Source organism: Anser cygnoides, chromosome 13, assembly GCF_040182565.1.
Source record: "Anser cygnoides isolate HZ-2024a breed goose chromosome 13, Taihu_goose_T2T_genome, whole genome shotgun sequence".
In the NCBI taxonomy this organism is placed as follows: Eukaryota; Metazoa; Chordata; class Aves; order Anseriformes; family Anatidae; genus Anser; species Anser cygnoides.
This window is the reverse complement of record NC_089885.1, coordinates 9,831,775-9,859,509: the sequence shown is the minus strand read 5'-3', so window position 1 is coordinate 9,859,509 and position 27,735 is coordinate 9,831,775. Positions and strand designations below refer to the sequence as shown.

The 27,735-nt window shown below is 39.2% G+C and overlaps 1 protein-coding gene and 1 long non-coding RNA gene across 24 annotated transcripts in view; one reads left to right on the top strand and one right to left on the bottom strand.

Moving 5' to 3' along the window:
* The window catches only part of LOC106037703 (uncharacterized), a 129,513-nt gene extending 107,844 nt beyond the window's left edge, over positions 1-21,669 (top strand). For 3 of the 4 annotated variants that reach the window (XR_010834895.1, XR_010834896.1, XR_010834898.1), the window contains 7 exons: positions 4,305-4,642; positions 5,213-5,355; positions 5,840-6,038; positions 9,011-9,138; positions 16,280-16,368; positions 17,433-17,569; positions 20,303-21,669. This is a non-coding gene — a long non-coding RNA (uncharacterized lncRNA). The remainder of the gene's footprint in view (positions 1-4,304; positions 4,643-5,212; positions 5,356-5,839; positions 6,039-9,010; positions 9,139-16,279; positions 16,369-17,432; positions 17,570-20,302) is intronic. The other variant, XR_010834897.1, reaches the window with a different exon arrangement.
* LOC106037701 (uncharacterized) overlaps positions 1-27,735 on the bottom strand; it is a 479,206-nt gene that overhangs the window by 13,580 nt on the left and 437,891 nt on the right. For 10 of the 20 annotated variants that reach the window (XR_010834890.1, XR_010834892.1, XR_010834891.1 and 7 more), the window contains 3 exons: positions 25,127-26,345; positions 22,120-22,326; positions 1,114-1,302 (listed from right to left, as the gene is read on the bottom strand). The exons of 1 other annotated variant lie outside the window; for it this stretch is intronic. Coding sequence is in view for 16 of the 19 variants with exons in the window: in XM_067005321.1 (XP_066861422.1) it covers positions 26,307-26,345 (39 nt within the window). In the remaining 3 variants the exon portion in view is untranslated. Of the gene's footprint in view, positions 1-1,113; positions 1,303-14,964; positions 15,056-22,119; positions 22,327-25,126; positions 26,346-27,735 lie in introns of all 20 variants that reach the window. 9 more of the 20 variants (XM_067005325.1, XM_067005333.1, XM_067005324.1 and 6 more) reach the window with 6 other exon arrangements.

Genomic DNA, 27,735 nt, shown 5'->3' with positions numbered 1-27,735 from the left:
CACTGTTTACCTGTACTCTGTTGTAGTTTATTTTGCATTGTCTTACAGAAGTTTTGTGAGGAATATTATTCAGTAGGGTTTCTAAAGCCTTTCTTTGTAACTGTCTTTTCAGAGCTGATCTCTGTCAGTATTAGATGTGTGAATTTGTTGTCAGATCAGGGATTTTGAGATGTCTATTGTTCTGGTTTTTATATATACATTTACATATATCTATATATTAAAAAGTTACATTAGCGTGCAGAAGATTTGTTCTATTCCTGTTTTCATCCCCTTGGTAGAGGCTGGAGGTGAGCTGAGACAGAAATTGTGGTCAGTTCTTCTACTTTCAAAGAAATAAATGGCAGCTTGCAGAGTGGACTGGAAAGGCCTCAGAGAACATGGAGATTTGGAGGGAATAAAGGGAAAAGCGGTTACTGCTGCGATAAAATACCACACCCAACAGTAGCACTAATGGAAATCCATAGCATCCCTTCTTCCCTTTCTCTTTTTTCATTTCTCTTACTCTCTAATTAATGTTACAAGAAAACTGTAGAACTGTATAAAGTATATAATATATACTTTAAAAAAAGATATAAAATAATAAACTATTCAAAGTTGTTTCAAGCTTACATTTTCAGATGAAATCCCTATTTTAGCCTTTTAGCCTGGTGTTTTGCAAAATATACAAGTAATTTTCATGAAAAGAAAATAGAAATTTACTCTTTTCATTTACTTTCAATTTTATTATCTTTCCCTTTGTATATCTTCTCCGCCTTTCTTCTGATTTATCTCTAGAAAACACCTTGGAGCAGAGAGGGAATTATATGTATTTTAAAGGCCTATTTTCAAAGAGTTTTAATGATAATTTCCATTGTAGTAAGAAGCTCGGCTTTCAAGTGGTCTTTTAAGAATCCCTAAATATACAGGCTTCCAATCAAATTTTTGGATATATCTTAGTAACAATAGTCATAATATATAGAATACAGTGGTAGTACCAGAACCTATTGATTTTGCTAAATGCCTGAATCTCTGACCGAACTAGTACAACACAGCCACTTTTTGTTTAGACCTTGAGATATTTCAAATATTGGGGTAGTTCTGAGTGGCAGGAGTGAAAAGAAAAGATAAAATTACCTTATTGTTATCTAACTTGCACTGAAAGCATTTCTTTAGAACTAGCCTGGTAATTGACTTCAGTAATTGCCAGGCTGCTCGGTATACTTGCTGTATTATTTAAAATCCTGGGTCATCCTTCTGTAATTTCGATCAGCATGTTTTTCACTGTGACACAGTTTTCACGTTCTATGTATTACATGGCCAGTTCTGCAAAGCACAAAAGATAGCACATTGTATTATCTGTGTTATTAAAATGTATAATGAAAAAGTGCGTTAACAAATTGCATCTTTCAAATTAATTTTTAAAGCAACACCCTCAGCTTTAACGCCCCACAAATAATGTATTCCAGATTCCCACTCCATATTAATTTGGTCTGCACAGCTACTGAGAAATATAGGATATTAATAGAAGATTTTCATTAATTATTTGAGATATCTGATGATAAACTAACATAGGGGTTTGTGGCTGTGGGTACAATTGCTTTGTTTCCAGCTTTACAGCAAGTTTAATTCTGAAATGTCAATTATCTGCTGATCAAATGTACACTACCAGAATCCAGTAAACAATGGTACGCATTTGCTATTTATTTTGATATATTTTTTTCCGTATGGATTTGGCCATTGTGGGAAACCTGGGCTAGTTTCAAGATATTTCAAGTGTCTGTGAGGCAGAAGTGTCTCTCACTAGTTTGGGAGATCTTCAGCAGATTACTGGGAAGCATGTGATACCATCAAATTCACTGAAAAGGCCTGCACAGCTTTTAAGTGTGCTATATGAATCCCAGCTTTCTTGGAAAGTTAATTTATGTATTAACAAAGTCTCTTTTCTCTTTTCCCCTACTTGTTCAGTAAGTGTACAAACCACTGAAAAGCCTGTAGGTGATAAAAGTATCCCTTGAAATCATCTCAAATAGAATGTAGCCACAAGGTAAAATTCTTCCAAGAGCAAAAATTGGTCACACACAATTACTTTCTGATGCACAAAACACACAGCTCAGATTTTATATTGTCATTAAATAAATAGGAACTAACAAGAAGATGTTTTTGTTTTTTGTTTTTGTTTTTTTCTGTCTGTATTACTGCATAATATGTTTTGACAAAGTTTTCTGAGTGAATTTGGACCCAACTCAACCTTGTTTTTATTCTGTATAATGATTTACAATGATAAAAAGAAGATATATGCTGTTGTATTTTAGATTTCATAGCTTCTTACTTCTGCTTTGGTAGTCATGTACAAGACAACTGAAGGAGTGACCAAGAGAAGCTCTTCTGCAGTAACACTGAAGAAATGTCTGGTCCTCACTGCTGGATCTGTCATTGATGGACCAGAAAGCTTGACACAAACTCTAGACATGTCTTACCTTCTCGTTATTAAAAAGAGTAAACTGCCTCCTGATTTGTTATGGGCAACATCCTGCTAATGTTAACAGAATAGAATAGCTCAGTTGGAAGGGACCTATAAAGATCATCAAGTCCAACTGCCTGATCACTTCAGGGCTAACCAAAATTAAAACATATTATTAAGGGCATCTAGACCCCTCTGCAAGGCCTCCCATCCCTCCAGGAGTCAATAGCATCTCTCAGTTCAGCATCAACAGCAAACTTGTTAAGGATACATTAAACTTCTGCATACAGATAATTGATAAACATGTTGATCAGAACTGTCCCTAGAACTGAGCCCAGGAGAACACTGCTGGTGACCGGCTACCAGTCAGATGTGGCCCTATTCACTACAATCCTTTGAGCTCTGCCATCAAGCCAGTTCATCACCCAGAATAGCATGAACCTGCTTATTTCACAGTTGGACAATTTGTCCAGAAGGATGCTGTGAGGGGCAGTACCGAAGGCCTTACTAAAATGGAGAAAGATTACATCCACTGCCATTCTTTCATCCACCAAGTGGGTGACTTTATCACAGAAGGAGATCAAATTACTAGGGCAGGACTTTCCCTTTATGAACCCATGTTGACTATGTCTGATAATTGCTTTGTCATTTAACTGCCTTTCAATATCCATTGAATAATACCTTGGTCTCTCACAAAGTCAGTGAAGCTCATTGCAGAATGTTATGTGATATGACCAAGCATTTCTGAATAGTCTCCTTTTCAGAAAGCCGTCTCTGAGGGCAGAAAGCACTGGCTCCTGCTTACTACAGTATGTATTCCATGGTATTCTCCTACAAAGTCCTTGGAAACAATGGCAGCTAATGAGGGCCTCTAGTGCTACTGATGCTCCTTTCAGTCCTGGTACTGTGACCCCATTATGTCACTGTGTGAATGACAGTAAATTGGTGCATGTTAAAAAAAAGCAAGGTGTTGATAAAGGCATGGCCCTTTCCTCATCTCACTCAGGTCATCAGCACAGATTTACAAAGTGGTTTACTGAGCATTAGTGCCTCCTTCCTTCCTCTGCCTTCCCATTATCCGTGGTCAGTTCAGCTTTCCTGCCCACACCACCACAGCCCTGCCACTCTCTCTGTCTCCATCACAACTACATCCCTCCCCAGACAGTTAATCACCTCTCTCCGCAGTCAGTTCCTTTCAAGTTGTTTATCCCACTCCTGAAAGAAGATTCTACTACAAATGAAAAAGGTACAAAGTTCAAGAAATATATACTGTATGACTCAGTGGTCAGAAGAAATGGAGTTAAGTGCTGGTCTGTAAACATTTAATAGTCAGAACATTAATCAAATGATGTGAGGTCATCATTGTCCTCCAAGATTGACCACAGAGCAGTAAATAATACATGCTCCACATGTGAAAGTGAAGAAATAAGACTGAAATCCAGATTTTGTGTAGACTCTGGCCCTTTCGATCAGAGTTTAGTAGTTCTAAACTTCACTAAAGTCTCTGAAGATGCCAGGTGAACTCTGAAAGGGAAGCGGAGCACTTCAGAGACGAAATAGCTGTCAATCCTTCCATCTGTGCATTCAGTACTTGAAAAGAGTATCTTCCTGCCCCCACCCCCACCCCAAGTAAGAACAGGTAAATCTTCAAATAATAATTACCACAACCACTTGATTTTTTTTTTTGATTGTGGTGTTATAATTCATTTGTCAGAACACCGAAGTGTTTATGAGAAAGAAATCCCATTTCCTTGGGCTGCTGCTCAGTCATGCTTTCACTGAGCCCCTGGGACATACACTGGCTAAGATAGAAGGGAAGTCAGAGAAGCAGAGTTAAATAATTCCTTCTTTGTGTCCATGACAGGGAGTAAGCTGTTTCACAAGATGCGAGATTACTGACTCCTCATGCAAGCAAGGACCACGGAAAAAACAGGGACTGAGTCATGATTTGCATCCGTCTGACTGTATTGACTGTTTCACTGTGCACTCAGGATCAAAGCAGCCAGGTGTCAGCCAGCAGCTACCTTAGCTGCAGAGGCAGAAGAAATGCTGAAATGCATCACAGACACTCTTCCTTTCTGACTGTGAGATGAGCTGTAATCCTGAGAGTAAGACCAGCTACGAGGCTGTGGTTCAAAGTCAAGTTATAAAACCCAGAAACATATTCCATTCCCAGCGTGACACTAATGGAATATCTCAGTGGTGAGTGGTTGTTTCAAAGCTGTTTTAAGAAAGAACATAGATATAAATGATACTTATGTGCTGCAAACTTCAGGAAAAATGACAAAGACACTGTAATTCCAGCTACGATGATTAGCTATGGGTGGAACACGCTGGTCAGTTTGGATATTTTTTGCCTGTTGAAAGTACTCATGGCGTTGGGTGGGGGAGGGGGGCGGGCAGGAAATTGTCCCATATTTCCTTTCTTGTGTCTTCCTTTAAAACTGTAGACACCACAAATGGAGAAGCCGTCTGAAAAAATTAAGTTAGACCCCATTGCTGGTGTGTTTGTACGAGCATGACAGGGCTCCTGGGTCTGGGTCATGCCCCCCCAGCCACTACCACTGAAGTTCTTCCTGCAGGCCGCCTTCAGTGCCAGGGATGTGGTTGCTTTATTTTTGTTCAGAGAACTATGGATTCTGTTTAAGGCTACCAGCTGCATTCAAGACAATGTTTGTACTGGCTCACTAGCTTCTCTAAAACTGAAATATCTGACTGTTGTGCCAAGTCGTTGATCTGACCCTTGACTTGTTTTCATTCTCCTGTCTCTAGATGCTGACAAATGGGTAATAGCCCATCCAGAGGCTGAATTGCCAGGCAAAGATCTCTTACCATACCTAGATAACTCATCTGATACAACGCTACTGAATTAAAATCAAAGACTTACATTGATTTTCTAGAAGGAGAAAAGCTAGGTGAGTATATTTTGCAGTCTTGCTATATAGCCACAAGGTTTTCTGTACAGAATGTAGTGTTCCTGTGTGCTTTTTCATAAGGCCATTGATAGTGCACCCAGACCGTGGGTGCTTTTTAGTTGTAAGAAAAATGCTGGTAAAGCTCACTAGATTTCATGATCTAAGGTATTCCACGTTATACAATGAAAGTGGAAGGTGCATTAATTTTGGAAAATAAATTGCCTATTGCATAAAGGCAGTATTTTTTTTTCTACTCTGAGTTACTGAAACCTGATTTTTCTATTATTTCCTGGAAGATCAACATAGCAGATCAATTAAGATAAAATCCTGTAATATATATATCTATATATTTATAAACATATACACACACTGTCTCTCTGTCACTATCTCATACCTCTCCTTCATCACCCGGAAAAAAAAAAAAAAGTTTCCTGAGAAGAAAACATGTACAATTGTATTCTGCTGTATTTTGCTTCACCTTTAGGTAAAGATGGATTTCCCACCCAACACCAAGGAGGAGCACAGTCACTTCTTCACCATGGATTCTATTATCTTCTTGCCTGAAGAGCTTAGATCTATTCAACTGTGAAATAACTTGTCCCCATGTTATGCAACCTTGATAATTCTCTGTTTGGCATTACTCACAGATGCTCAGGGTGGGAGCACCACATCTAAAAAGGAAGGTAATAAGTTGAATGTACCACCACAACTTTAAAGAATTAAAAAAAAAAAAAAAGTTTATATTTCTTAGGAAGGTGTAAAATAAGAACACAGAAAAATTGTCTTTAAAATTTGATAAAGTGTCTTTGAAGAGAGTATGGGACATTTTTGAAGAGCAAATCCCAGTTGACTGTGGAATTTTCCACTACGCAACTGAGCGTTTCATGCAGGCAGATAATTTTTTCCACTGTCTAGGCTCAGTAAGAAATCTAGTTTGTGTACACGTATACACATGCTCACACATTATGGAGCTGTTAGAAGTATTGCCACAATTCAAAATGGTAGGTTGAAATGTACAGTTAACACAGTACTAAAATCCCTTTTCTTCAGTGACTGAATTTGGTATCTACCTTTGATAATCTAACACTTTAGAAGAAAATTTAATTCTGGCTGTGTTTTTGTTAAATGTCTTACTGGCTTGCAGAGGAAATCTCTTCTGCCTTCTCTTCCTTGTTCTGTATTTATAGGTTGGATTAATCATTTCAAAATGTTTGGGTTGAATTTTTCATTTAAGATGTGTAGGACATACATGATCCTTTCCATAGCCAAAGGCAACTGTAGGACATTGCAAACGTTTCAGTATTCTGTGCTTCACGGTTTCTTCTGTGTATTGTACAGGCATGTGTGAATGTGTCTGTGTGAATGACAGGGAACTCACATGGACAAGTGAGGCAGTAGAGATTTTTGCAAAGCCTGAACAACACCTGGGTTTGACCTTGACAACAGATTAAAGAAGTAGATTTTTGAGTTAAAGTGGCAATTGAATGAAGTTTGGAGCTATAAACAGAAAAAAAAGGAAAAAAAAAAAAAAAGAAAAGAGCCTCACTTGATTCTTTGTATGCTCAGAACAGGCTTTTGTACCCAGTTACCAATAAACAGAAATGCAACAGTTCCACCATTTTCTCTTAACCAGAACACACTTGACGACACTAAATATTCATTCCTCTGCTTGGGTCAAAATAGATACTACAGCCCATATCCTTCCAGGCATTCTCATCCTATCATCCTAAAATAGCATTTTATCCTTCTGCTTTCCTGTTGATATCATACGCAGAGTCTAACAATATCTTGAACATAGTCCAATTCTGACATTTCAAATGTGAGCAGATTTAGTCTGTTTTTCAGAATACTTTACACACAAAGATTAATCAGTAACCCTGCCCCAATCTCCAGCTAGATTTTTCACCTTGTTTCAAACCAATGTTTTAGACCAGGACATAGTTTACTATGAAGACCAGTATATGAATACATAGTATACAAGAAGGAGAATGTATGTTAGTACTTGGAGTGGCTGGAAGCTGAGAAGTGGGCATGGCTTTGTATAAAGTTGATGAAATTTTGCAGATGGATAGTTAAATAGCAGCAACTATAAGAGCTGTGTTAAATGAATGCATACTGGTATTTGTATGGAGCCTGCAGCTAAGTCAGATTACAGTTTTTTGAGGAGAACGTGTCTCTGATTCCTCCCCCATGATGTCAGCTGGGCATTCCCGAGCACAGAAATGCCAGTGGACATACCCATCTCCAAGAGCTTTCTGATTTCCATCCTGTTCTTTTTCAAGAGTGATAACATATTCTCTAAAATAGTTTAAATGCTAGATGTTGTTGTTTCAATTGGTTCTGTAGAAAATCATCTTACTATATACAATATTTTTCATTCCTTCAATAATTTAAAAAACAGCTTGTTTTTACTGTCTTTCTGCTAAAATACTGAGAGCATTAGAACAGGTAAAATATAAATCTGACAGGCAAGAACATTTTAAAAGAATATAGTTCTCTGTTGCATTACACAATGCTGTTAACAATTATAAACACCAATTCCAAACATACTCTGAAAGGTTTTCAAGGAATTTGACAATTTACAATGTTCATCTATATAAAAGCGGCGTAATTTTATGAATTGACTAATTCAGACAATGACTTTTGGGACCACTGGAAACTTATTTCATCAAATTAGACCTATTGAGATCTCAGTTCAACAAGCTACCAGCTGTGGGAAGCCCATCTCCTGCACCAGTTGAGTTTCTTGAATCACTCAAGTTGTTCTGCTGAGAGCGTGTGCTTAAATATTTTGCTGAGTCATGAACCGTACGTTTTTCTAACAGTATTTATGGTGTTAACTTACACTGATTAATCAGCAAGGTATTTAAGCATTTTATGAATAGATTAGATTTGCTCTAGAAAAGAATAAAGCACAAATAAATTCATATGCTAAATAGTGGTAGTTCACTAATAGCGGTAGTTCACTAATAGTGGTAGTTCACTAATAGTGGTAGTTCAGTGAACTAACAATGAATCACACTTGATTCATTGTTAGTTCAGTGAATACTATAGTGGGAGTGAAAAGTTGTTGTCACCTCGAAGGGGACTTCCACTTTGTGTATGACAAATATTTCTACTTCAATCCTCATCATCATCATAGCAAAGCCTGTGACCCATCACTTCAACACAATCACTAGTCTCTCTTAATTTGATTTTAGAGTTGAAGTCCCGAGGGACAAAATTAATAGTCTGCTGGAGACAATGCAAGTATTGTGAGGTCTTCCCCCATGAGAAAATGTAGTATGTAGTGAAGTACTTCAACATGGAAAATGGACTTTGTGACTTCTGCAAAGTCATAATCTTACTCTTAATGCTTTGGTAGTCTACTTAATGTAAATACCCGCATCTAAATAATTGCTTTGGGGTCATCTTAATTAGAACTTCCATCTTTTAATTGGCAGAGAGATTAATTAAGATATACCCTCAACCGTCTACTAAATATCCATTATATTTTATGAAGAATTATTCCAGATCTACTCAAATGCAGACCAAGAATACTAATCCTACTTCACCCTTCCACTCTGTCACTTGTAATGCTAAACAGAAAAACTTCCTTCCACGTATATGCTAAATCACAAATAAACTCTGGCACCTGGCTCTCTGCTTCTCCCAGGCATGGATGAGCTATGGAAGAACTGGCTGTCACCACTGTAACCCCTTCCTTGGATGAGCATTAGGTGTGTCCAAGCCTTGTCAACTGCCGCCAGCCCCTGGAAGAGGAACTGCAGGCCTGCAGCCATGGTAGGATGCCTGGGATACTCTCTGGCTTAAAGTATGGCTGATGTGAGGGGGTTTTATGCACAGAACATGTGAATTCTGATGGACTCCTCAAAATCAGCGCTATAATTTGGGACGAGTACATCTGCACTGAATCCTGGGGGAAAATGTGAAAGCCAAAAAAATTTGGAAGGTGGCAATTCCAGCCATGTGCCTCTGCAAGGTTTAAGACTTTCCGCACCTTTTTACAGCCAATCCTCGGTGCTGATGTTCAGCTTCTGTTCTTCAATTCAGATGGGGCTCTGGTAGAGCTCTTAGGACAAACTAAAGCCAGGCTGCTTTGGAGTGCACACAGCACTCATTCAGTCCAGGGAGAGGCATGCCTCTGCATAAAAATTGAATTTTTCTGATGAAAAATGAAATCTTAACTACCAACCTATGGCAAATAATTCCTCTTCTGCTACCAATCATGCAAAGAGCTCTCAAGATAGTCAGAGTGATTAAATGTAGTTGAAATGCTTGTGGAGCAAAGAGACTAGTTAGCAGATTTGTTGCCAAATCAGATACTTCTTGATTAAACACTAGAACAAAAAGTCAACATTTCCTCTTTCCAATAGGGATTCTGTCTTGTCCAGTCAACGTCAGATGAAAAATGTGCCCAAGAGTGTTGAGTTATACTTCAACAAATGGTGTCTTTTGAAATCCCATTTACACAGGAAGTGTGATCCCACCAGAACTCCTCCATCACCTTAGAGAAAGCCAGGAAAGCAGATGAGTTGAGATTGCTGCTAGAGGATATGGTTTCTATTAGTGTTTTCCTCAGAGGAGAATGTATAAATAACTCACTCATGGACTGGTACAATCTGTCAGGGGGGCAGCAGTTATATAAATATGTTCCTCCTGTTTCTCTCTCACCAAAAATAACCCATTTCTACCACAGCTGCATACAAAATTTAGGTAAGTTCGAAGGTAGGATTGAGACTTTTTTTGCACAACAGATTCAGACTTCTGCAGAACAGCTCAGAAACTGCAACTGTGTATAGTCTTTTTTTTTTTTTCTAATAAAACTGCACATGCCCTGCCATGAAAAGAAACACCTTTCTAGTGTTTCCTGCAAACATAGATTTAGAAACAAAAAATACATTACACTACCAGATAAAATTATGGAAAATATGCTGCTTAACCTGTGAAGCCAGGCACACTGTATTAACGTTGTATAGTAAAGAAATAGTATAAAACAAAACCACTATATTAATAAAAGTATATTTGCCTTCCAAATTATTTTGGTGATCCAATGAAGCCTGAATTAGCAATGTACCTTCATTACTGCACCGAAGTCAGGTCAGAATGTTTATTACTTTTAGGTCAGATCTTTATTACTTTTTCATTAAAAACAAAGCAAAGCATATTTTGTCTCACACTTTGCTAATCAAAAGAGATGACAGAGTTCAATGTATAGGATGTGACCCAGCTGGCTTTTTTTTTTTTCCTCAATATTGAAATGCTGCTAAATGTTTACATTAAAAAGGTGCTAGAGCAACCTACCTGCACCTATCCTGCCCCAAGAAAATCTGTATGAAGAGTGACTCTAGACCACTAATTGTGGGGACAGAGGATATTGCTGTTGTAGGAGCAATGTGTGTGTGTGTACCTAAGTGTGTGTGAGAAAGAGGGAGACCACACCTCTACTTTTCTGAAGTGCAGACTTGAGGAAAAAACAGAGAGGGGAAAAAACAAACACGAGAGGACATTTCACCCTGGCAGACCAACATAAAGAAGCTGTGAGCACTGTGAGCAGAGATGCTGCTGCTGCTTGTTTGATTCCTCCAGCATTCAGGGAAACATGTCTGTTTTCTTAAAAAAATCACAGGTCTGCTTCAAAGAGCCACCAGCCTTCAGCACACGTTTCTTCTCCTAAGCAGAACAGCCTGGAGAATCCTGAATGTGTCGCTGAATGCTCAGGTCAAAGGAGCAATTGTTGCTTCCAAGCTCTTGTCATCTAAGTGCCACTACTAAGACAAAGACCTCTGAAGGATCCTGGCAGTGGGGGACCACCCACAGGCCGTTTGAAGAAATAAAAGTAGTCCAATGAGGAGTGTAATTATATTTCCTTTTCTGAAATGGAGACATCTGTCCTGACCTCCTGATTGCCCAGAGTAATTCCATCATCGTTGCAACACGTTCACCTACCCTTGGGCAGCCTAAGGTGCTTTAACTGGAATGTTTCTCCCCAGGGAAATAAAATACAAGCAGATTGGGATTATGAGTGAAAGCCACTCATTAGAAATCTTCTCATCTACAACCTTCCCTCTCCTCTGGGTATAAATATCCCTTCTCCAGGCACTAAATCCTGCAGGGCAGTATCAGTATGTCACTGCGATGAGCTATAGCCAAGTGTGTGACTTACACTGGGCTGATCCCGTGAGGAGCTGTGGAATTGCTCTGCCACAACCCAGCTGTCCTGAAATGATATAACAGATAATAAAACTAAGACTGGTACTGAAGAAAAGTTACCCTTAGGAAATATGTATGGGACTATTTTTTGAAACAGAACCATAGCCTTCTTTAATTCCTCACCAAACAGAAAACATGTTCAAGCTAGAAGAGAAATAAGTAGCAGTTTCCAAAATCACCATTTTTCTGCTTAAAGACAGTTAGTGACAATCTATACATTTGTATGGATCTACACTTTTATGTAGGCTTTTGTCTGTCTTAAAGGACCTGGATAAGTAAACAACAGCAATGTGAGAATGGAATATAGAATTGACATCATATAGATCCCCTTCCTTGGTATCACATAAACCAGAGGTTTTATGGTAGATAAGTCGTCTCCTGCATAGTCTTCAGTAAAAATAATTCTGGATATTACTCTACTGTCTTGTCTAAAAGAGAGGCAGAGCAAGGCTGGAACTAGTCTGAGACTCACACTTTGCGACTTGCCTATGGTAGCAGGCAGGAGGCAACTGAAGCAGCAATTTTGTGGGTACTTCCCTGCTCAGTGATGACTTCACTCAATCCATGCCAGATGGACCAGACAGCACGTTGAATGGCTACATCGCTGCACCCAGAGGCTCCAGCGATGAGGATGACCTCTTCAGGACCATTTGGGAGCTGCTTAGCATCTTGTAAGCACACACAGCTGAGCTCCAGACATCCTGTTTAGACCTTCCGGTTAAGAAGTTACAAGGAATCAACCACAGAAATCTGTTTGTTAACAGTTTGAAGAGGTCTCAGGTTCTGAAACCACCCACATCTCTTTTGTTCTGTTTTTGCTAAGCATAAAATGGTGTTTTGAAATAGAAATTCAGATTCTCCTTCTGCCAGGACTGCTTGATTTTGGTTAAAGCTGAAGAAAACTGAAAGCTAATTATTTCCTGCTTCAAGCACAATAGAGAGTTTATTGGAATGTTCCCTATAATCCTATCAGAAGTGTTATAGGAACTCAGTAACAAATGAACTGCCAATTAATTAAGTGCCATATAGACAGGCCACTCCAGAAATTGTTGGTTTTTTTCCTCCTCCTGCATCAAATCAGTTGTTACAAATCAGGAAGAAGGTATTCACTGGAGTTTAATTCAAAACATTATGATTGCAAAATATTTCACTCAGGGTGAAATTCATCCTTAGTAAATTAATGTTAAAAACTAAGTAGAAATATGATTAGTTCCACCGTTAAAATGTAATTTATTTGGGTACAGTTCTTGCACTTGCATTTTTTTTTTATTATTTAGGCATTCTAAAAATGGGTAACATTAAATTGGAACTTCCGTCATTTTTAATAGGATTTTTAATAACATCTCTCCCTAATTGCATTTAAATTACATTTTAGAGCATTAACATTCATTCTTCATCAAGACAATCTGAAATACAACAGCATCTTTTTGTGTGTCAGGAGGGAAAAGAGAGTGATTGTTTTTTGCAGATGTTAGTAGTAGGATAAAGGGGCCAGTTTCAAACCATCTACGTGTTTGAAGCCAGTTTACTACAGGTGTTTTGGAATTGGAAGCTGTGCTCTGAAAGAAATCCATGTGGACACTTTTCTGCTTTACTCAGCTAAATACTCCGTGCAGTTGCAAGGCAAAAAAAATAGGCTGCTGCACAGTCTAAAGAAAACTGGCCTTATTCATTCAGTGACAGTACTAAGAAGATACTAAGGGATAAGGGTAAAATATATCAACTATGCTATGAAGATACCCCTTTGGGGTGCTCAGTATTAAGTACGCCGTGGGGAGTGCATGAAAGGGGAGCGAGCTGTTTGGTTTTGCTCTGGGACATCGACTGCCGGGTAGCAAGTGTACTGTGTGTTAATATCTCAGCTGCCTCATGTGCTAGATAAGGCAACTTATTGTGACACTTGTGTGGGGGTGCTCATAGGTGCAAAGAGAGGCCCAGGGCAGACATTCTTGAATTATCTGTGCTTCGGGTCTCGTTTTCCAGGAAGCTCTGCTGGCTTGTATACCTACATGCAGCCGCAAAATCTTGAAGACATCTACTGAGTTCCTGATGAGTGGAACTCATCAGGAGTCTCATCATTTTGCTCAAGCGAAGAAAAAGCCCTTAGGAATGGTGAAAAGAAAGGAAAATTTTTCCTTTGCTACCTAAAAACGTTTCATACAGAACAATCAAAGACAAACAGAAGGATAGATGTAGATGTGTATGGTGTTTTATACCTGAGCTACAAGACTGAGGATACTGGAAATGCTGATTGGCACAACAACCCTGCTGCAGGCCATGCTAAGCCTTTACAATAACTTGGGGCATGATTTTGGATTTGCAAGGCAATATCAAGCATTCATTGAAATAGACATTGCTTGGAATATGGAATAAAACGTCTGTGTAAGAAAATTTCCAGGGACTTACTAACAAGGTGGAGATGAAAAACAACGAAAGAAAACAAACAAGCAAAAATTCCTCATTCCTAACATTCAAATTAAAAATGTGTCTTCTCATCTCAACAGACTGACGCTAGTGAAACAGATGACACTGATTCCTGAAGTCCCTCCAGCACAGAGCCAAGTAGCAAAGTTGTCTTTTAAAATAAGGCCATTTGCAAGCACATCCAAGAAGTATCACTGAACAACCACGAAAACAAAAATCTGTTCCTTTTGTCCTGGTGTTGCAGGCTTTCCTGAGCCAGTCAGGTACTGACAGAAATGTGGCCTGGGATCCTAGAGCTAGAAAAAGGGAGGAGGCTGGACAGGAAGGCTGACGGTGTGGCAGAAGCAAACACTCTCTCAGTCTGCATTGCTCTTGCCCAAAGTCCTGCGGAGCCAGAGGGCTGCAAGAGGCAGGTGCTGCTTATTCTCCCCATGGAAAGAGCAAGGCTGAACATACCAAGTGCTCTGGGTAGGACAGCTAAACCCCAGGATCTGGTGCATCAGCATCTGTGTTTTATCCTCACAGTTACTTGGCTGTTCATGGCACTTTTAAGCTGAAGTTCCTGCATGGGAAGTCATTGTTAAAACATTTTTATCCCGGACCTGTGTTGCTGCCTGCTTTGACATGGAAGATACAGAGGTTTAGCTTAAAGCTATTGGTCTGTCTACCTTTATCTCCACTCACAGCAACCCCACCTTGAGCGTAAGTCTCAGCAGCTGGTAGATTTTGAAACATTGTGCACAGCCCTTGCTTTGAAGCTGATCCCTGGTAAGAAATAACTCATTGAAATCTCCCACTAAGGCACCGACTTCCCTCATCAAATATTCTTTATGAGTGTTCTTTATGATTTTCTTCCCCTATAATTTACACCGGAGAATATAATACTGAACAAAAATTAATAACAGCAGCCCCTGAACACACTGTGGTCAAACTGATCCAGCTTTTTGTTAATGGCCCTTGTGTCTGACTTACCATTGTGTCTGACTGCCTTCCAGTCATTTCTGTGTGCAGCCTGTGCTGTAGGCATGGCTGGAAAATCTTGTATTTGTTTAGAGAAGCAAAACTGGAAGAAAAAAAAAATCTCATGGGCAAATCCACAGAGGAAGAAACTTAGTAGCAAAACTACGAACTGGATTTAAAGTTTAATCCAGGATTTTAAGTATGTATTCTGTCTACAGTTTGGCATAACTGACAACTTTGATTGCCTGAGCCTTCACTAATGTTGGAGTAATGTGGAAAAATGACTAGATTGTTTTCTGAGATGAAGACTGCTTTGTTTGCTGGCATGCCCATATTCTTACTACATTTGCTTTCCATGATGGTGCCAGGTAAAAACAGGAAGAGATGAATATTTATAGGGAACAGAGCTTAGAGAGACACAGACAGAGGATTACACTGGCATTTCTATATATACCAGTTGGGGAGTGGCGGTCATATTCATCTCATAAAAGGCTGAAGCTTGTGAGCTGCAGGAGATCTAGCCTCAGCAGCTCTTCAGGTACCCATTATCCATGTGTTTCTTCAATTTAAAAAAAAAACATGGTTAAAAGGACTGTTTATACTGTTGCCACAGAAGACATTACTCATACACAGATATTAGTCATAAATGACGGAGCCCTTTATTAAAATTGCAGGCAGCTAAGTTTGGGGAGTTCATTGTCTTTTTTTTTTTTCCTCTTATGAAGGGGCAATCAAAACGGCTGGTGCTTTTGGAGGGTATGTCTCAGTTGTGGTGCAGTCATGCCAACCAGGCTGTAACGAAGAATGACATTCTGGTCAGAGAAGGGCTGGTACTGTATTGTTTATCCGCATGGATTTCCATTGAATTAGTTCCATTTTAGTGTCTAGATATATTTGACACATCTATTTCAATTTTAAATGTACTGTCCAGAAGACTGCAAGTGTTGACAGTATTTAAAATGGCATTTTAAAGACAAAAGACACCCATGTTAGGGAGAAGTGATGGCTTAAGAGAATGACACCAGAATGACACCAATTAGCTTATGAAATAAGAGCAACCTTGTAATGGACATGTACAATAACAGGGTCACTTGTTACCTTTTGAATAACTGGGCTAATTGATTATACAGTTAGATTATAGCCTGATCCAAGGCATAAATCAGAGGACTTTTGTTTGAATCGCAGCATGTCTTTTAAGAAAAAAAAAAATCCCAACTTTATTTTTACATCATCTTGAAATCCTTAAGAAATTCAGGAAAGGCTGCCAATAAGATGAAATATGAAAGACATGCTCTTTCCCTTTGTCTCTCTGTCTCTCTTGCTTTAGAGATACAGAAGACTGCATTGAAGAGAGTCTGCAGTTCTTTCCCTGGTAGCAAAGAGGAGCTGCTCCAGCTGAGAATTGGTGTACTAGAGGTAAGCAAGACTCAGCTGGGAAGGAAACATCCTCTGTAACACCATCAAGTGATAAAAGCTATGGGCTCTGGATTTTACTAGCCTTTTAATCTCTTGTTTTTCAACCTTTTGAAGAAAAAGCTTCACATATTTTTGAGCCCACTGGCACGTCCTTATGAACTGTTAAGAGTGTAAAAGAATTTTGTGCTGCACTTTGTGTAACTTAAATTCACTATGAATGCTTGTGGGAAGAGCAAGCCTGGGACCAGAGATAAAACTGATAGAAAGAGACCTGCTAGAGATAACTGTGTAGAGCTCCAAGACTCCACAGTGGGCAGTAGTTGGTATCTTACATTGGATCATAAATTATTTCAATCACTTTCACTCAGTCCCCCGTGCAGCCTTACAATTAAAAAATACATTATTATCCCCCTCAAAAACCCATCAGAGGTAGCAAGAGGAGAAACTATTACTTATTAGACTGGATGGATACAGTAGGGAAAACCAAAGCTGCTCTTCAGGTCTTGATGGAAAGTGGGTAGAAATTTTGGTGACTTCTGGGTTCTGAATGTCAGTATGCACACTGTTAGGTGGTCTTTCTGTTTTAATTCATTTGAACAGTTAGTAGATCTGATGAAATACTGAGGCTAAAATTAACTGAAATATTCTAAAATGGTATAGAATTTAAATTCATGCAATTACAATTGGCTTTTCCCCAGGTATGCCCATTTTTTTTTAAGCCCTAGCACTGCCCTCCTTGTTTCTAAAGGATTTTCAACAATGCTGCGAAGCCCATCGAGAAGTTCTGACGTACTGTCACAGAACTCTACAGTAATCAGAGGTGTTTTTCATTACTGGAAAGTAACCCTGGGAATGACTAGAAATAACTATAACATTGTGTTTAATTTTGTGTGAAATTCATTGTATGCATTTGAAAAACGAGTGTGTTGGTTACACATATTAAAGTGTAGATTACTGAGAAAGAAGATGTTACTATTAATCAGTATTTTCTTAAGCCTTGGTAATGCAAATTCAACGAGTGCAAATAAGCGAAAGTAAAAGCATTGGTGTCCTTATCAAAACAGAGAAGCTGCCAAATCTGACATCAAAGCAGTCCCTGCTCAGTGGCTACCCAATGACAACAATTTGGCCCCTTGAACACAAAATACAGAGTAACCGGGATTGAAAACAACCAGGCACTAACAGTGCACAGCAGACAAAGGTGAGGAGTCCCTGACCAAAAAAAGATGCGTGTGTGTGAAAATGTGCATTTCTCTGCAGGTCTTTGCAAGTATCAAAGTTCCATGTTTCACTGTATAGAATAAAAGGACAAAAAATCTAAGGCTTGTGATCATGAGTTTTAAAATGTTTGAGACCCGAAACACTTTTGTTTGAAGACGCAAACTACTGCAGCACTTTCATATTTGTGATACACCACCCAGTGTTATTTGGACATCATCAAATCATTTTACAGTCTCAAAATATTTTTCAGAGATACAGCCTGAAATTGGAAGATGATGTTCAGGTATTTTTTTTCCTCTAGCATGTGGCAATTATGATGAATCAGAGTTTATTCTGTGCTCTGTTGATCACCATAGTAACCTGTAGTCCCTGCATTTAATAGGAAACAAAAAGTTATTTACTTGACAGGGATGGAGTTCTGGGAAGCACTGGTTTACGAACACTGGCAAAATATTTTAATGGCACTATTTGCTTCTCAGGTGGTTATGTGTACCTGTAATTGGATCTTCATCTGTCATACAGACTTCACAAGAAGAAATTTATTGTAGTGAAAATTCATTAATTAGGAACACAGCTATTTTCTACTCTTATCTGTCATTATATAAAGTTAGACAGGACCCTATTCAGTCCAAACTATTTACATATACGTAAAGCATAGTAAAGGTACATTGCTAGCCTGTTTGGCTTGTTTTGTATTCTCAGGAACCAAAGAGATTCCTAAACTGCAAACAAGAGATAGCAATTGCTTACTGGTACTGAATGAAATCATTGCCATTTAGCATCAGACCTCTTCAGGTCTTTTTTTTTTTTCCCATCCAAAACTGTGACATTGCCTGTCAAATTTTAATAGTTCCTTTGGTGGTACAAATTGATTTATTTTATGAAATGACTTTCTTTTAGCGGGTTAATGGATCTTTCTGACTGGTTACTCTTAACATGAGATACTGACCTGGTTCTTAAAAGTGGCCTCGCATAATGCAGAGATGGCACAGGGGCGATAACTGGCATCCACTGTGGGGCAGAGGAAGCTGAGGGGAGCTGAAGAGCTAATTCTGCCCAGCCCCTTGCTCTGTGGGACTCAGGCACCGAATCTGGCTTCTAAATGAACTGCTCCTTCAGCAAAATTTAGAGTGCAAGCTGTGTGGAAACTAGGGCGATCGCCCGTGCAGTTTTCCTTTGTGAAGAGAGTTTCTGCATTTTCAGTCCCCTGTTGGAAACTTCCCATAATATGACATAATCTCAGAGAAGTTGATAAAGCAATTCATCAGGAGAAGATACAGCCATTACATTTCTAACCACCTCTAGCCGCAATGAATCGTTCGTTATTGAACTTCATTATTACAATCACACATTACTGAGGAAGTCTCCAGTCCCTCAAGCATTTGTGTATTCTACCTACCTTTTGTTAGACATTTTATCATGCTGCAGTGAACCGTATTTTACAACGCATACAAATTTAAAGCTTATATTTCACTAGTTCTGTAGGGACCGTTTTACCCAGAAGGGTGCAGTTCTTCCTTCTATCTCAGGAAAAAATCTGATTTTAACTCTGAGACATTAAAATGTCCTGAAAAAAATGATGGTAGAACCATTTATTAATTCAAAACTTTTACTTTATTGGGATCACAGGGCTAACAGTCAGTATAGTTATTTCATATACTTAAATAGACATTATCTCCTGTAGTAGCAGAAGCAATCAGTACTAAGCATCAAACAGTATGTGTGTATTAATTGTACAAAAATACCCTTTCACATTCATATTATCAAATATGTTTTTCTAACCTCTATTCTTAGGAATGCAATTTGGAGGATGTGCATATGTGTGAAATGAGCTATTATTAACACTTCAGCTGTGTGTGTGTTGTCACTGCAGGCTACCAGTTTTGCTGAAGTAATAATTTGGTCATATCAGAGGATGGAAAATAGGATCTTCAAAGCACTAGTCAGAAGGAATTACCGAGTAAGCCCATCGTGTGGTTTTTGTTTTTGTTTTTGTCTTTTTCCTGCTAAGAGATTAAACATCATACCTGGATATTATCTCATAAATACCACACACAGAATACTTATGAGACAGATAAGGGAGGACTGCTAGCACATGCAAAAATCAGAGACACTGGAAGTTAGGAAATGTTACCTGTGATGACAGATGCATTTTTCTAGCATAATGAGCTACTGGGAGTGCAGTAGTTTTGCTCTACTAAACAGTTCTTCAAAAGATTGGTGATGGTTTTTGTTCTAAAATCCTGCAGAAGAGAGGGGCCTGGGAATGGTGTGTTTGATGGTTTAATTTTGGAGACTAGGTTCAGATTTTTGAGCAGCTTTTATAGCAAGCTAACACTGTATCATGTCTACTTGAAATGCTCATGTAAATGTAAAGATACAGAAACCTTATTTTCAAAATTATTTAAAGCAAGTCTATTTAGGCAGGTGCACAAAGAGACTGGTTTGTACGAGGTATGCTCCAAAATGGCCAACACAAATCAGTTCTACACAGGAACCATACAGGTATGGCTAAGCTATTACGCCCCACTGTGCTTCCTTGAATGTCAGGATCAGCCCAAGTGCTTTAGCCAAGTGCAGTATCACTGAAGTGTACCTTACCTCCTGCAGAAGTAATCGCTACTAGGCATCAAACAGTACGTGGGTATTAATTGTACAAAAAGGCGTTCGCATTCATATTATCAAAACCATTTTTTCTAACTTGTATTTTTAGGAATGCAATTTGGAAGATGTGCGTATGTGAAATGACTGCAAGAATCCCACGAAGCTCAACAAGGAGAAGTACAGAGTCCTACGAGTCCTGGTGGACGTGAGGTTGAACACAAGTAAGCAATGTGCCCACAGTACTCTTGGCTGCATTAGGCAAAGTATCTGCAGCAGGTGAAGAGAGGAGCTCCTTCCTCTCTACTCAGACCTGGTGAGGCCACACCTGGAGTGCTGTGTCCAGTTCTGGGCTCCCCACTACAAGAGAGACCTAGACATAATGGGAAGGGTCCAATGTAGGGCCACCAAGATCAATGAACTGGAGCACCTCTCCTATGAGGAGAGGTTGAGATGGTTGGGATTATTCAGCCTGGAGAACATGAGGCTCAGGGGGTTCTTAGCAGTTACAAATACCTATGAAAATGCTATTTTCAGTGCTGCCCAGCAGCAGGACAGGAGGCAATGGGCACAAACTAGAATACAAGAGGTTCCGTCTGAACACCAGGAAGCACTTCTTTACTGTGTGGGTGATAGAGCCCTGGCACAGGATGCACAGAGACAGTGTGGGGTCTCCCTCCCTAGAGATATTCAAAAGCTGCATGGATGTGGTCCTGGGCAACCTGCTCTGGGTGTCCCTGCTTAAGCAGGGATGGGACCAGATGGCTTCCAGAGGCCCCTTCCAACCTTAACCATTCTGTGATTGTGATCACAAGACTCATGCCTGAGTAAGAGCAGAGGCAGGCAGAATTTTCATTTGCCCTCAAATCTTTATGGGTATACAAATATTTACCTTTTAAAGAGATGTGGCGCATTTAAGTAATTTCATATTGGATAGAACATGAAGATCTTGGATGGGAGACTGCCTAAGTGTAAAGCATTAGATCATTAATGCATAGTTCATGCTTCTAGTTTCTGATGACCAATGTATGCAAGTATGCTTTTTCTAGAAAAGAATAATTTCTGAGGTAATGGTGAACAGCTGGTAGAGAATTTATATGAGTTGTACATAATATACACATTGAAGAATTTGCATAGATTATTTCATTTCCTTCTTAAATGTCATAAGTAGAGATCACTGGTGATACCACGTACAATCCACCTTTTGTTAAGTTACATAGAGCCACAGTACGTTGATCACACATACCAAATAGAAGACTTTAGCTCAAGAAAAGAAATATAATTGTGGAATGGATTTGCTTGCACAAATTAATGGGAAGATTTCCACCAAAGCAAGAACGTATGTCACGGTAATATTGATTTTGGTATAGCCACCTCTTAAAATACAGGCTTTACAGAGTCAATAGTGCCTTGATTTAGGTTCTAACCCAACCCAGAAGTCTCAAATTCAGTTCTATCCGCTTATTATTGATTTGTCTGGCATAGTGTGGGTGGTTGTTGTTGTTGTTTTTTTCCAGAAATGCTTTTCTGCTCTCAAATTTTAGCTAGCTCTCCCAGAAGAATGTCTAATACAGTCACAAAGAGCAATTATATTCCTTACAAGTGAACTATTGATGATCATAATAAAAAGGAAAGACAGAAGTCATGTCAGTTTAGCTTCTGTCAGGACCTTAGAGTGCTCCCTCATTCAAAAACACTTATGTAATCAACAAGCAACAAGTAATAAGTTGCAAAATATGAGCAGCCCTTTATTTCCTATCAGGTAAGATAACAACTTTGTAAAGCTGTGCTATTTTTAAGGAATAAAAGACCTTATAACTATCACCAAGACATCAGTTCTTTGCTATTCTACTATCATACCTCTTTTTTTTTTCTCCCCTGCTACCTGACATTTAAATGCCTATAATTTTAGACATCAGGACCACATACCTGCAAAAAATTTCACCAGCAGTGAGTTGAAAGACATTATTGCTGCCATTTGTAGACAGCAGTTTCACCCAATGTGCATCTTCATCACCTTCTTTGTCTTTCCTTGGGGTGGGGGGCAAGATGATGGAGCACAAAGAGACAGCGCAGCTTCTTTGATAAGCCCTAACAATTTTGCTTTGATTAAATTTGTACAGTGAAATTGAAATCCTTTGGGTAGGAGTTGATGAATCATAGAGGAAATCAAGAGAGGAAATAAAGCCATGGTTAGAAGAGATTAAACAAGCCATAAAGTTTTCAATAAAAGTAGCACTTAAGAACTAGAAAAAGACATATGTATGTGATTGTACAGGGTGAAAATGTATGTGCGTGCAGGAGGAAAGGGAAGGGCAAATTTGTCTGGGGAGTAAATCCATTTAGGTCATTATGGTTCAATATGGCCATGATCCAAAAAAACACTTGAGCATATGTTTGATTTTAACATGTGACTGGCCGTCTTGAAACCTCAGCTCTGCTCACTTGTCAGGCTCAGGCTTAAGTGATTTCATCCTAGCCGGGCTCCTCTGCTGAATTATGTCAGCCCACTGCAAAGCCCAGAAGCCAACGGAAAGATCAAAATAGCTTTGGATTGGGTATATCTATGTGAAGAATCTTTTTTTTCTGTACACAACACCCTCTGCTTTCCAGCAGAAGTATGCTTACATGAAGCTGGAGGATGAGGAATGGCTGTGGCAGTCAGAGGGGCTGTGACACTGGCACTCTGTGAGCTTCTAATTTCTGCAGAACCGCACTGATATGATGTGTGAGGTGGCACAGGAAAAGCCGTGCCTGTGCTTGCAAGCTGCAGGGTTGGAGTGAGGAAGGGCTGACTCAGGGCAGGCGGTGGTGCAAGGTTCCCCAAGCAGGAGGCAGAGCATCTCCTCCTGGCTCCTGGGGCACAAGCAGGGTCTCCCAGGGGTCCCTGTGAAGACAACTGATCCTGCACTCATTAGCTGTTGATGACAAGGAATGGGGTCTTTGATTGTTCTTTCTACCCCAAGTTTTGTGGGGATTTCTGGCCAGGGCAGAGGAATGACTTTGGGCAAAGTCTGACCAAGACCATGGTTCTGGACCACTAATTTGAGCCACTTAACTTGGGAAAAGAGTGCACGTTTAAATCTCGTGTATTTTTCCCTATCTTCTCATCCCCAGAAGTCTACTTTGCTTCCCCTCTAAGTTCCAATTTTCTACTTCCTAGAGCAGAAAGAAATACCATTTTGGCTTTTCAAAAATGAAAAAAGTAGAAAAGATATATACACAATACTTGTCAGTGTCACCAGGTACCGTAATATTTATTTTTCTAAACTCTATTTCCTGGAGAAATGGGAATACAGAAGACTCACAGCTTTCATTGAACAATAAAAGTTAATTTCTAGTTCTCAAGGTTTCACAAAAAAGCATTAAAGCATGATTCTTGCAATGTCACCACAAATATCACATGGACTTTTTGGATTTTTGCTTACTTCTGATCTCACTCTCGGAGGATGCAACAATTCACTTATACAAGCAATTTGCAGAATGGGAATCTGTTTATCTAATATGCCACAGACTTTTTTTTTTTTTCCTCCTAGGAAACCATATTGATACAGAAGAGCAAACATCTATATTTTCATATGACCAAAATGTTTAAAAGCTATTTTAGAATTCCTGCATTTTAAAAAAGCTACTATTAAATGGTTTCTTTGAAGCAATTCAGAAGTTCAAAATCAAAAACTGTCTTTTTCAGCACCTTTATGTTTCATTTACTGTCAAACTCTCAGTCAGCAGGATGAGGTGACTGATAATTATTCAGGGTTGCCAATTAACCTACTTAGCAGGTCACATAGGTAACTGGCATAGATTGTGTCAAATCTCATTATTGGGATAATAATTTAATCAGCCCAGTGCATTCACTGAAGGCCAGAGAATAAATTAAACAGGAAAATAAAATCAGTACTTAGATATTATATTTAAAAACATGGAAACACGGTTTCTCATGAAATTATAAATCATACTACTTGCTAGTAGAAACCCGATAAAAGAAAGAGAAGGGTGGTCTTTGGTGGTTTAGAGGGTGTTTTTTTTCAATCATAATATCCAACATGACAAAAAATACCGTATGTTACCTTGCTTTTATGAATGAAAAATAATTTCATACAAAGAAGCCATGAAAATATGTATTATTCGTTCATGTTTAGACAGCCATGCAATGTAGCACCATGCAATTGTCCTTAATGCAATGTTACAGAGCAGGACTGCCCAAGTGTATCTGTTTTCTGACTGTTCTGTGGAAAACAATCCTCTTCGCCCCTTTCTTATGCATCCCAGCCTTGTCCAGTTCTTCATGCCTGGCTTTAAAGCAAAGCCCAAGGAATTTCAAGTAAAAAAAAAAAATCTCAGAAAGAATAAAATAATATTTCTGGATTGAAGGATGGACAGGAGAGAAGAAAAATTACAGTAAGTGCAATTGTCAAAGTCATAGAGTCAGTGAAAAGGCTGTGCTTTCTCAGTATAGTAATGCTCTACACTTAGAAAGTGTCTGAGCAAATAGGAGGTAGGAGGAATGGAATCTGTCTGGAAAAAGAAAAACATTTTCTGGGCAGATAAAGAAATGCTAGCAGGAATAATAACATTCTTAAAAATGAGTTTGAATATAAAATACATATTTAAATTGGCTTCAAAGAGAGGAACAAACACTACCAGGAATTATTGGAGTTCAAGTATTACACATATAGTCTGGAGAAAAAAAATACCATGACTTGTGACAGGACCTGCATGTGTGAGTTGTGAGGAGCCCCACAGCACCGACAGAAGTACCTGCAAAACTCAGGGAAAGACCCGAGTATGGTCAGTGTGCCCCTGTCTTCCTAGTATATAGCAATGGTTTACTGTCTACCAGAACAAGAGGGTTATAAAAGAAGACATCACTCCTCCGAGTAGTGGATCATTCAGTTTAAACATATAGGTCTTATGGTCAAGAATTACAGCTTACCAAGGACTCCAGCTCCAGGACGTGCAATTTATTCAGTCAGTAGGAAAAAAAAGAGGATGAAAAAAAAAAAAAAGACGATCACAGCAGCTCATCATAGGCCTGCAAAATAAAAACAGCCGGCATGCAAGGATAGCCAGCATGTCAGCAATGAATGCTGATCTCAACTAGCTTTTTTTTTTTTTTTTGAATAACAATAAGCAAGAATACATGCTTAAGTTGCTAGATGTGACCTAGACCGCTCATGTTGTCAAATGTATTATTTTGAATCATAAATTGTCTTCCTACTGAAACAGCATACATTATAGCAGAAAGGTTGAGCATATATATCACAGTCCTGGAACTATACAAACAGCATGTAGCTCCTAAATGTCTATTTTAACTTCTGCCTACAGAATATAAATGCTATAGTAGTCAATAACAGATTTGAATTTAAAAATAAGAAAGACTAAAGTAAGCCAGCACTATTTATGGATGCTACCTCCTACCTCAAGACTGCCAGATAACAGGAACAGCTTGCAGAGGAAAAAACACTTTCACCTAATTAGTACAAAGCATAACATTAATGAGTTAAACTTTCTCATTAAAACTCTCCCTGATAAAGAAAACAACAAGCTTCAAGATTATCATGTTTTGTTGTGCTTTTTTTTTTTTTTTTTTGCTCGTGGTGATGGTGGTAGGGGTTGGCTGGGGTTTTTTTGAACATAAAGCAGAAGCCCAAAAATACCAGGTATGTTCAGAGTAAGGGTCTCAGGAGGTGTCAGCTAGTCTAAATGAACTTACATTGTGCTAGAGGTTTGGAGGCTAGACTCCAGCTGCCAGCAGTCACTAATTTCTGTGGGCAGAAGGCCCACAGCTCCCATTCTACTTTTCCGATTCCTCTGAACATTTCCAGTGTCTTCAGATGACTGGTAATTTTCATATATTATGTGCTAAGGTTACAAATTGGTAATCAAATTACACAGGCTACAATCACAATAAAGAGTGATGGTAGATAAAGAAACTCAATTAGAATACTGAATATTTCACTATCTAGCTATCTAGATCAATCCAATTTTACAAATGCTTCAATAAGGGCATGTCTAGAGAGCTGTCACAGAAGCAATCATACATTTCTATGTGCCTCAGAAGTTACCTTAAAGCAATAATATAGCCGAGGCAGCATGGTTCCCATACTGTGAAGTCAGGACATATTCTCAGTGGGGTTCAAGTCTGGATGGAGCTAAGACCAAGAGAGAGGAACGATATGGGTAAAAGCATCAGTAAGAAACTTTTTGTTCCCCTTTCATTTATTAAATTTTCAATTTTTTAAAAACATTATATTTTTCATTGATCTCTCATTTATATTTCAGTCTGTAGTTGTCATAACCCCATTGTATGTTGTCATAGCACCCTTTTACAACTCTTCTTTTTAAAAAGGTGCTTTCCAGTGACACTATTATTTCTTCCATTGACAATGATTGCCTACGGATTTGTTGCGCAAACTCAATGGGAAGAAGTACTAGCTGATATTCAAGTATGGTAACACAATACAGTATTTTGGACACATCTGGATCAGTTAAAAATGTATTCATCCCCCTAAGAGCATCCAGTCTTGACTACTCCTGTTCAGTGCTTATCTTTTTCATCCCTTTCCTTACTCAGACTAATACTGACTTAACGCCTATCCCCGTATATAGGTGATGCTTAATTGCTAGTGTGCTTGCAGCAAATTGAACCATCTAATTCCCCCAGGGACAGTTGTGGGGGGAGGGCTTTTTTTTTTTTCCTCTGGTGAAAATTATGACTGCTCACGGATGCTCGTTTCCACTGAAGAGAAAAAGCAGACAGCTTCCAGCTTCTAATGAGAAGGGGGAGAGATGGGGGAGGCTCTGAGCATCCCCAGGGTTGGTGCAGCTCCTCTACAAGGAAGGTGCTGGGATGCTCTCCAGGGTCTGTCCCCCACCCCTGAACTAAACGTGCTGGGATCTGGGGGCATGGGAGCTGCTGCTGCATGGCCTCTTTGCCTTACCACACCCAGCTCTCTCTTGCACCCCCTCCTCATGGAATGCTTTCTCATGGGGTACCCACTGGGACCCGTACCTGAGCATCCAGCTGAATGCCAGGCCGGGAGAGCAAATGGGAGGCTGCATCTTTTTTCCCCATCTTGATTGCCTGCTTTCTGGGCAGCAGAAGTGGTTTTAAATCACTGTAAGCTGCAAAGAACCCCGACCGCTCTATCCCACTCCCCGGGCAAGCATTTTATCACTAGGTTGTATTTTTTTCCAAATAGATACTATATATTATACTCAGAGAACACTAATCCCACTTCAAGCCCTGGTGAGAAGAGTAGCATTGGAAACTTGGTCTAGGACACAAATTAGTCCCATATAACTTCCCACACAGAAAGGTTCACTGGCTGCCTGCATCTGTGCTGGGCTCTTCTGGCTTCAGAAATGACAAGTCTTTTGGTTTAGGACTGCAGAATATGGATGATTTTTGTTTGCCTCTGCGGCTTTCCCACTGCTCACAGAAGAAAGCCTTTATCTTTCAGTAAATGTGCAACTGAACTAATAGATTGTCAGCAATTCATTGCAAAAGGACAGTTTACTGTCCAAGATAACTCTGTAGAT